At 35.9% G+C, this 11,337-nt stretch overlaps 1 protein-coding gene across 1 annotated transcript; it reads left to right on the forward strand.

Moving 5' to 3' along the window:
- The first annotated feature begins 436 nt into the window (after window positions 1-436).
- Window positions 437-5,332, forward strand: PUB17 (plant U-box 17). The gene is made up of 2 exons (XM_089446488.1): window positions 437-2,549; window positions 5,088-5,332. The coding sequence occupies exons 1-2, from the start codon at window positions 469-471 to the stop codon at window positions 5,113-5,115; spliced, it is 2,109 nt and encodes a 702-aa protein (XP_089302614.1). The 5' UTR covers window positions 437-468; the 3' UTR covers window positions 5,116-5,332.
- Window positions 5,333-11,337: the final 6,005 nt, after the last annotated feature.

Raw genomic sequence — 11,337 nt, forward strand, 5'->3', positions numbered from 1 at the left:
CAAATGACGGTAGACGAAGTCGGGAAGAACACGTCGTGAGACAGCACGCAACGGGAGCTTCGTCCGATTCGCCATTTCAACGCTGGAAACCCTGTAGCCGAGCCGTGGTATATAAATACAGATACCCTGTTATTTATGTTCATTTCCATTAACCGTTAAACTTAATGAACGGGCGGAAGCTGAAAGATTTGGAAGCGAATACATCGCTGCTGTTTAAAGATCGGCCATTGGAGGACGAAATACGACATAATTCCAATAAATTTGCGAATCGCAGAGCTGGATTTCTTTCTGAGTTCGAGCGAAATTAGCGTACTGATCGGAGATTTGAAGGTTTGCAGCGGGGCCGTTGAATTGATAAATTTTCTGTTTTGATTTGTAAAGCTAAGGGTTGGGTTTGGGGTTTGTTTATTTAAGATCTAGGGTTTGGATCTTTGAGGTGTATATTTGTGGCCGGCTGTCTTGAATTCGATGGCCATGATGCCAGCGAGGAAGAAGCGGCTTTCGATTGGGACTTTCATCCCCCCTGTAACGCTTTCGCCGATGTCTCTGGTGAACGCGCTCCTGGTTCTTGCGCAGGAGATCGGGCGGTGTTCGAAACCCCAGGCATGCCAGAGGAAAAATACTGCAGGCATCACTAGACGAATAAAGGTTTTGTCCATTCTGTTTGAAGTGGTGAAGGACTCCACAGTGCCGTTGCCTCCGTCGGCCGTGTTGTGTTTCAATGAGATGTATATTATGTTACAGAGGACCAAGATGTTTCTTGAGGATTGTAGCGAGAGCAGCCGTGTTTGGTTACTGATGCAGGGGGAAAGTATCGCGTACAAGTTCCATGAACTGAATCAGGAGATGGCGACGGCCTTGGATGTTCTGCCTTTGAAGCTGTTGGATGTCGTGGAGGACGTAAGGGAGCAGGTTGAATTGGTGCAGAGGCAGGTGAGGCGGGCGAAATTTACCGTCGATCCGTATGAGCAGAGGCTTCGGAAAGACGTCCTTGCGGTCTTGGACGAATTCGAGAGAAAAGTAACACCGGATTCTGCAAAATTAGTCACAATTTTCAATTTCTTGGGGTTGAACGATGCGAGGGACTGCCGGAACGAGATTCAATGGTTGGAAGAGGAGATTCGCGAGCAGAGCAACGCTGGCGGTGCTGAGGCGACGGTTTCTTTGATCAACAGCTTGATCAGCTTGATTCGATACTGCAAATGCGTCTTATTTGGAGTGTCAGAGATAGAACATGTGGAGCAAATTTCTAATGTCAAGTCTCCAGCGGCTGATATTAATGGCGAGGAGGTTTATGCCATTCCGGACGATTTCCGCTGCCCGATTTCCTTAGATTTGATGCGGGACCCCGTCATCGTCTCGACGGGGCAAACATATGATCGGCTTTCCATCAATCGCTGGATCGAGGACGGCCATTCCACCTGCCCGAAGAGCGGCCAGGTTTTGCTGCACAAAGACCTCGTTCCTAATTACGCCCTGCGCAACCTTATCCATCAATGGTGCCAAGAACGCGGCGTCCCGTTTGAGAAGCCGGAAAAAGGGAGCAGAAACATTTCGCTGGAGAGCGTCGCCAGCACCAAAGCGGCGCTCGAGGCGACTAAAATGACGGCCGCCTTTCTGGTAGGGAAGCTCTCCACTGGCACGCCGGAAGTCCAGAAACAAGTCGCATATGAGCTCCGTTTGCTTGCAAAGTGCGGGATGGATAACCGTGCCTGTATCGCCGAAGCCGGCGCTATATCGCAGCTGGTGCCGCTGCTCTCATCTGAAGACCCTAAGACGCAGGAAAACGCGGTTACGGCTCTGTTGAATCTTTCCATCTACGAGAACAACAAAGCTGTGATCGTCGAAGCGGCCGATTCTCTGGACTCGATAATCCAAGTCCTCAAGTCCGGCCGTAGCGTTGAAGCGAAGGAGAATGCGGCCGCTACGCTCTTCAGCCTTTCTGCTGTGAACGACTACAAGAAACTCATTGGAGAGATGCCGGACGCCATTCCGGCGCTCGTCGAGCTTCTCCGCGATGGAACCCCCCGCGGCAAACGGGACGCCGTGTCTGCCCTGTTCAATCTCTCCATTAACCGCAGCAACGCGGCCAGGGTTGTGGAAGTGGGCGCGGTGCCTCTGCTGGTGAATCTTCTGACGGAAGAGGACCGTGAACGACCAGGCCTGGCCGACGATGCTCTGGCTGTGCTTGCCGTTCTGTCCGGTCAGCGCCCGGGTCTGGCCGCGGTTAGCCAGACGTCGGCGATTCCCATTCTGGTTGGCCTTCTCCGCTCGGCTTCTCCAAAGGGTAAAGAAAACGCCGTGGCGGTTCTGTTGTCGCTGTGCCGTCACGGAGGCGGCAATGTTCTGAACGCCGTGACTATGGTTCCATCGTTGGTGCCTTCCTTGTACATTCTTCTCACGACAGGCACTCACCGCGCTAAGCGAAAAGCCACCTCATTACTGAAGATTCTACAGAGATGGGAGCCTCCTTCTAGAACAGTTACCTCCGTTGCCGCCCATTCCATAATTTCTTCTTCAACCGCAATGGCAGTCGTCGCTCCATTACGGTAATTCGCCTGTTTAATTTTTATCGAAATGAAAAAAAAAATCAAGAAAATTTCCCTGGATCTGGGTCTTCTTGGTGAAAACCATTGCAGAGGGCTATTTAATTTTTGGGGATTTTTGGTTTCTTGAATTGGATTAATGACTGCAAGTGGTTATTTATACAGTTGGATGTTTGGTTTCATTCTTTTTAAGTCTATTTATTAAGATGAAAGAAGAAAGCTTTATGTTGCCGTCTTGCAAACGAAAGACTGCATCTCATCAATAAAATCACTGTTGTATTTATATTTCTGTCCATAGACAGATGACTATTTCTACGGCTCCATCCGTAAATGTTCTGCTAGTAATCTTCTGTCTTTTCCAGCTCTGGATTCTGTGTTTTGTTTTCAATAAAAGTATTTGTAACATGTTTTGCAATTCATAGAAACTAGACGGTGGATTGTTAGCTCTGCATTTCCCTGCGAGTATCAATGGCCGAGTCTTCTCTTTTGATTCAAAACCGAAATCGAAACTGCTAGAGTTGCCCAATTTGGGAATTCAGTAATAAGATTCATTGTGGAGAAAATCTCTGTGAGAACCATAGAAAATTGAAAACAAAAGCTCTGAGCTAGATTTTATAATAAAATGTATAAGCATCATTTTTTTGGGCCATCTCTTGGCAAATTATAGTCTGTTGTACAGTCCTCACTGGAGCAGGTCATTGCTGCCATTATTAATTAACATTGTTTGCCTTTCTGGCCATAAAAGAATTTAACCTTACATTGAAAATACTAAATATGTCACGCGTTGTTTCATTTTTCATTAATATGGATGCCAGTTAAGAGGCGTCTGGTCAAGGACAGATTACTGGGCATTGAAGTTACGGTTGTATTTGCATTGATTATAGGGGGCTCTGGGCATTAAAGTCACGGTTGTATTTGTATTGATTGTGTTTGAACACTCAAAACAGTATCTACTCTTTAATTCACTAAATGTCATGTTATTCGTCGTATGTTTGTGTTTGAGGTTGGAAGTTCAATGCTGTGTGTGCTGTATTCTTCTGCAAAAATGTATGTTCTGGTATCACTCAATTCACAAAATAAATGGTGGATTGAGAGATTGACATTCCGCCAAACATTCAAAGATTGTCATCTCCCCACAACATAAATGCGTGCACTGTGTAGGGAAAGGTTGATTCGTTCTTCTGCAAAGAAAATCAGTTGGTATTTCTCCAACGCCGAGTCTCATTTTTCTCAATTCTCTGCAACATAAATGAGTGTACAGTGTGGGGAAGTTTGATTCGTTCTTCTTCCCAATCTCCATCATATTCAACTCAACAAAATGATACAAAGTGATATTAGACTTGGGTACCACGGATAGTTAAACATTGTTCAGCGAGTCAGCGTTTTTTTGGAACCCGCTGAAGAAGCAACATATTACATTATTTTTATTCGGAAAACCTGTTGAAGAAGCAACATATTACATTATATACAATAATTTTTACAACCGTTGTATCATAGTCAACATATAATGTAGCATCCACCATGTAAACTTGAATCAAACCCGGGTGAAGAAAGCATTATTACACCGTCCCAACCACCTGCGACACAATGCGGGTACATGAATAGAATAGGTTTATCATGTGGGTGCCGCGTGATGTCAAAGGTTTAATATTAATGTTGGTTGAGAAAATGAGCATTGTAGAACAGCTTAAGGTAGGTTAAAAAAAAAAAGTGTTGAATGTGTTTTTAAAATATTCACGTGATAATGCAATTGGTTCTAGAAATATTTATGTCATCAAGCAATTTGAAGATTTGTTTTAGAAATGTTTAGGTCATCGAACAATTTGAAGATTTGTTTGAATTTATTTTAGTTAATAATGTGTTATTGTTAATATATATATATAAATTTAAATAAAATTAATATTAATATTAATGATTAATTATAAATATTTTAAAAAATTGTCTAACCAAATGAAGTGGTAAGTTTCTTACTAATTTACGACGGGGTGATAATTTTTTTTTTGAAGGTTTGATTCTTTCATCGAGGGTGATAAGAGCTCCTATTTGAGGAACGCTTTCTAATAAACATGTTGTGTGATATAATTTTATTAAATTGGTTTATATAAGAATATAATTTTAATTTTTTATTTAATTAAATATGTTAATTACATTTAAAGAATAATTATATTTATATATTTGAAATGTGTATAACATAGGTAAGAGAATTTTATTTTTAATTAATAAGATGGTCTAGATTAAAAGTTATTTTTAGTTTATTAAATTTAGTTAAAATTTGATAAATAATTTTTATTTTTTTAATATATATTAAATTAAAGAGGCTCACCTCCAAGGTATACATATTCTACCTTTTCTGGTTTTGAATCTATGACTTTTTAGACATACATAATGATTGTGTCAATATAATGATGATATCAATATTAACGTATTGATTTTGGTGTTGAGAGTCTTATATAAATGATATGTTATTTGATAGTTTTTTTTTTGGGAAGATTATTGATATAAGCTTCAAAGATTCTAAATTATACAACATTTTTATTACAGGTTGCTTTTAAATGACGATGCAATGTGATTTATTACAAGCTTGGGAGGGAGAATAATCAAATGTTGCTCAGCATAATGTCAAAGGATTTTCAATATTTAGAACGCATATTTCTAGAAAATATAATTTTTCGTAATCTTAAATATGATTTGATGAAAATATCTTATTCTTAATTTTGCAACACCATCCTGGCTCAAAGAAATGGAGAAGATAAAAAATTAAGTCTTCTTTCTTTCAACATATTGAAAGGTAACAAATTTTGGTCATTTTGACAACTTCAATGATCTGTACTTAAAAGAAGTGTTAACATTAAATCTCCTTTGAATGGTAAGCATCATAAATGGACTTCCTTTGAATAGTGAAGTGCATAGAAGCTCAATTTTTGAGAATGAATTGTTTAAAAAACAATGCTTCTTTCTCTCTTTATTTATTAGATATTGTGAATTTCTTTATTTTTAATTAATTATACATATTTTGTGTTTGTTAATATTATAGTAATTTATTTTTAATTAATTATACTTATTTTGTATTTATTAATATTATAATCATTGAGTTGTAATTTCTCTTTATCTAGGTCTTATTGTTTACACTATGCTCTCATTTCTTTTTGTTTGTTAAAATAATGATAATTAAACTTTACAATTATATATTTATATATGTTAAATTCATTTAGAGATCTTAGAAACAAGTAATGACATAGGTCTTATTGTTTACACTATGCTCTCATTCCTTTTTATTTGTTTAAATAATGACAACTAAACTTTACAACTATATATTTATATATGTTAAATTTATTTAAAGATCTAATGATATATAATTTATATATAAATTAAGATCAACCATCATTACTTAATTAATAGTGATGTATTCCAAAATAATACTATACTAATATAAGAAGCACCCATTAACCATAATTTTATTTCAAATTATATATATGTAATTTAATTTAATTTTTTCATCAATTATATTAATAGGAATAATACCATTAAACTTAATATTTCATTATATCTCTAATAATTATATAACATAAAATAGAATGAATTATATAATATAATATTATTAATAAGAAGCAAAATTTTACTCTATTTAATATTTAAATAAAAATAATTATCACAATAAACATTTATTATATAAAAAATATAATCTATCACTTTTAATATTTTTAGTTGTGTATAAAATCGTGATTAAAATCAAAATAAATTTATCAATTAAATCACTATTTTAAAACAAAGAGTGAAGTTCCATCCCCTTGATAAAGAGGAGTCGATCAACCACTTCATGGATGCCTTGTTAACAAAATAAAATCGACCTTTCGTATAGTTCTCCACTACGGGAAAATATTAAAGCATAAATAAATTATAGATGAGCTTTATAGCACAATCACTAACTTTAGATACGGTAATTAAGGAATAATTACCTAGTACACTAACTTTAGATACGGGTAATTAAAAAATAATCACCTAGTACAGTAAAGTAATGTAATTGATTAGAATTTAATTATCATTTATTTAACCCAGCCCAATAGACTCTACTAGAGTCATGAGTAAAGTAATGTAATTGATTAGAATCTAATTATCATTTATTTAACCCAACCCACTAGACTATACTAGAGTCATGGTTGAGTTGTGAGAGAGGTCTAGAAGTTTGGTGAACATGTGAAGTCGGCAAAGCTGTCAAATCATAGGGGTCTCAACCATTTTGTATTTCATAGACTACGGAGATATCCCAACCATAGAAAATGGAAATAAAACAAATAATAATACAAAATGCGTATGTATCCCAACCATACAAAAATATGAATTATTACAGTAGATTTTATGTTAACACTATTCTCACATGCTAGATTGTGGAGGGTCAAGGCAAACCCTCTTGTCAAATGTTGTGCTTGTATTAAACATTAAACACGCTTAAGGAATATAAGTGAAAGAGGTTGAATTATGAAAATTTTCATTGACTTTGATGTAAAAAAAAATTAACGATGAAAATTATTTGCCATTGACTTTGATGTGTACATTTATTTCTAATTTCTTACCATAGTTAGAAAAATTAATATATATTTTAAAAATATTTTTATTTTTTATATTTTTCCATTCAATTTTTTTTAATTAATAGTAAATAAAAATATGGATGTGTGTATTAATGAATATGTTGTTAATGAAATTATTATTAATTATTTTATTTGATAATGATATTGATAGTTTATTGGATTTTACGAAGGTAACCCATTACTTAAATACTTATATATATATTTCTATGTTTTAGAAGTATTAAGAGAAGTGTTCCAATATATATATATATATATTTCTATGTTTTAGAAGTATTAAGAGAAGTGTTCCAAGGTCTACATAGTTTTAATGATTTAAAAGGTCAAGAAGGTTGGTAGTGTTACAAATATTTTGAAATTTAGATTTAATCTTAGTATAAGTTGGACAATTTAACAGAATGTGTTTTCATTTTCAACCCTTTTAGTGTTAAAAAGGTGATGAACTATTTCATCTCATTGTGTATTGGGAATTGGCTAATGCCCAATTTCACTATGGAGCTCATGAGAGTTTGTTCTTATTTTAGCATGTTTATTTTCTTCTTTGCACTAGTCAAGACAAAGAGATATTTTTTACTTTCAAGATTTGGGTTGATCATCTCCTTATAATATCTTAGTTTCTTTTTTTCTTAATTAACTCTCTATCATCTCATAATTCTCATTAAATCTTGATGTCATAACATTTCTAATATTAACCTTATTTTACAAAGTGATCTCTTTTATCATGCAATGATCTAGCCAAGACTAGGCATCCTTATGCCATCCCTACTTGAGCCGAAGGTGGTTTTGGCTAGAGTTAGAAGCAATTTTAGGAAACCTTCCATGTTCTTTAACTTCTAATAAGATACTAGTCATAGCCTTGCTTTCAATGGGGAGAGGCTTGCTTTAATGAGGGGGATAGAATAGGGTGTATTTCATCTAATCTTGAGATTACAAGTTATAAATTGCTTTTGAATTTGTTTTATCTTCCTTCAAGTCTCTTTGGAGACATTGCATCCCAAACCTTGCATCCATATAAAATAACAAGGGCGATGATAATCTCAAATAGGAGTTTTTCTTTATCCCATATCTAAAGATATATTGAATTGCAATTGTTTTCAACTCCATAATAAGGTTTCTATCCTCCATTTATCTTTTTCTCAAAGCTATAATTCCATTTGAGCTTGCGATGGATGTCGATTCCAAGATATTTGTAAAGTACCTCTAAGTTGTTGTTACCATATATGAAAGTATCCCATATGATCTTTCTAGATTTAATTATTATAAATTTCATTTTTTTAGTATTAATAGTCATATCCATCTTGAAACATAATACTTGAAGGATTTTTAGTTTCATTCCAAAATCATAAGCACTCCCTGCCAAAAGAACAATATCATTAGCGTAAAGAAGAAGAGTGCTGACTATATCAGTGAGAGTGGGTCCAACACAACTTGCTTCTTCCAAATAATCTTCTAACTTATCAATGTATATGCCAAAAGGGACAGGGGATAAGCGACACCCTTGCTTGACAGTTAATATCTTCTGACCAACCCTCATTGGTCCTAAACATGGAAATAATGTTCTCATACAACCTTTATGACAATGTAACCCTTAAATCAAGAGTAATCGGTATCACTTCCAACCTATTCTAAAGGTTTGTTCGAAGAATGGTGTCAATATATTTCATGAAGTCAATGAAACAACAAAGGAGATCACTTTTGTTATTGTAGCTGTTGGGTCCCTATAATACTAGTGATTACCCCATTACTATTGTAGTTATACCCTTTATTTATATTGTTGTGCCCCTATTACCCCCATATTGTTATTTCTGTGCCCCATAGAATCCCTCTATTGTTATTTTTGTGGCTTTATATTATTATTGTTAGGTCGGCTGGATTATATTGTGACTCCTTAGACTCCTATATATAGAAAGGAGGTTTTGTCATTTGTATCATCCAAGAATTGTTCATTTATGTAATGTAAAGGAAGTTTCCCCCTCAAAGAGACTGAATTTTAAGGCATTGATCTATCTTTTCTATCTTTTCTTGAGCTGGTTTCATAACATTTGGTATCAGAGCTTTGGATTCTAGGGTTTCGCTGCTCCAAACAGGTCATCGTGGCATTTTCACTATAACTTTTTTCTGTGACGTTTTAGAAGTCGTAAAAAAAACCCATTTGAGAAGAAATCGCGCTGAACCTTGGGTTCGAATTTCAGAGCTTTTCGCGCGATATTTGCGGAGATATGATCTGAGGAAGTTGGTTTTTTTGCAGACTCCTGAATTACATTCAAAACAGGTGACCTGGGGAAAATCGTCATAACTTTCTCTCTGGGGATCGGATTGAAATTTCGTAAGAAGGTACAGAAAGAGGACGGACTGTAGTTTCTTGTGTGTGTCGTTTAGATTCAAAGGTTGAAACAGTGACTCGTGGCATGTCGTACAAGCTCGCTCTACTGAACTGGTCTAAAAGCAAGTCACTGTGGGAGATTTCACATAACTCTTCCTTGGAGAATCCAATTTGGCTCAGACTTGTGGCATTGGAAAGAGGACGCAGAAGGCTACTACAGGTAGCAATTTCAGAACTAGATGATTCGAAATTACAGAGATACATCAGATTCAATATCAGGCTTCTATAAAGTGAAAAAAGGTGTGTAGTTTTTTTTTAAATTTTTGTGTAAGCTTGGTTTAACGGAATTCAAAGGGCATAGTAAAACATTATTATCGGTAACTGATGCCCCGAAGAAAGAAAATGCAAACACCTAGTAAGGAACCTGAAAGCTCTAGCATGACTCATGAAGAAGAGGAAGAAATGCTACATGATATATCAAAATTACAAGAACAAGTGCAACAAATGTCACGCTCACAAAAGCTAAGATAAGTGGCGTGGAATCTAAGATAAATGGCGTGGAATCTAAGATAAAGGGCATGGAAGCTAAGATGGATGATTCGAAGACAGATTTGAAGAGAGACATGGCAGATTTGAAGACAGACATGGAAGAATTGAAGAAGTTGCTACAAGAAAGGGTCACTAATGGTGAAAAGGTAGTAAAGGAAACTCATGATGAGAACAAAAGAAATGTTAATCATGATTCCATAGACGCTAATGTTGGATCGAAGAATCACCATATTCCAAAAATCGATATGAGGAAGTTTGATGGCAAGGATCCCGCCACATGGATATTACAGATGGAGCAATTCTTCGATCTCAATAATGTGCAAAACGCACAAAAGGTACGTATGGCAACTATATATTTGGAACCAAATCAGTTTGTATGGTATCAATGGCTTTGCTCTCGTAAACAATTTATCACTTGGGCAATTTTTACGGAAGAATTGATAGCACATTATGAAGATACAAAAAGCAACACTTTTTTTAGCCAATTGATAAGTCTCAAACAAAAGGGTTCAGTAATGGAGCACATTGAGGAGTTCCAAAAATTGAACATAAGGGTAAAAGATATTCCAGAGGAGCATAGGATTGATGTGTTCATAGGGTCTTTAAAGGATAATATCCAACATGATGTTCGCCTTTGGGAACCTGATTCATTAGAGAAGGCATTCAGGTTAGCAAGAAAAATGGAAAGCAAAATTATGGCAACCAGGAAGCATACCACTCACAACTATAAAGACGGAAGTGTTGTTGCCCCTAGTCTTCCACAACCTATAAGGTTGACACCACAACAATTGGAAGAAAAAAGAGCAAAAGGGCTTTGTTACAGTTGTGATAGCAAATACACTAAAGGTCATAAGTGTGCTGAGAAGAAATTATTCTACATAGATTGTGAAGAGGAAGAAGAAAAGGAGCAAGAAAGGTCAAAAGAAGAAGATATACTCCAGGAACAAAGCCTAGATGAAGAACAAATAAATCCAACCATATCTTGTAATGCATTGGCGGGAATTACCACTCCTCAAACCATCAAGATAGAAGGACAAATCAAGAAGAAAAAGGTAATAGTGTTGATTGATTCAGGAAGCACCCACAATTTTATTCATTGTAGGGTAGCAAAAGAATTGAATTGCTTCCTATATCCAGCACCAGAGTGTCAAGTGATGATTGCAAATGGAGGAACAATAAATTGCTCTGGAAAGTGCCATAATATCAAGCTATCCATGGGAGAATATGTATTGACTAGCCCAATGCTTTCCATTCCAATGGGAGGTGCTGATGTTGTACTAGGAGTCCAATGGCTACAATCCTTGGGTACAATAGCTTTTAATTTTCAAGAACTTTT

Source organism: Pinus tabuliformis, chromosome X, assembly GCF_031772625.1.
Source record: "Pinus tabuliformis cultivar Carrire ecotype Pingquan chromosome X, CPIR1, whole genome shotgun sequence".
In the NCBI taxonomy this organism is placed as follows: Eukaryota; Viridiplantae; Streptophyta; class Pinopsida; order Pinales; family Pinaceae; genus Pinus; species Pinus tabuliformis.

Excerpts from the sequence above, each read along its gene's own strand:
- PUB17 (XM_089446488.1), top strand. The coding sequence starts at position 469 with ATGGCCATGATGCCAGCGAGGAAGAAGCGGCTTTCGATTGGGACTTTC. Across the intron at positions 2,550-5,087 it reads GCAGTCGTCGCTCCATTACG|GTTGCTTTTAAATGACGATG; the intron begins GTAATTCGCCTG and ends TTTTTATTACAG.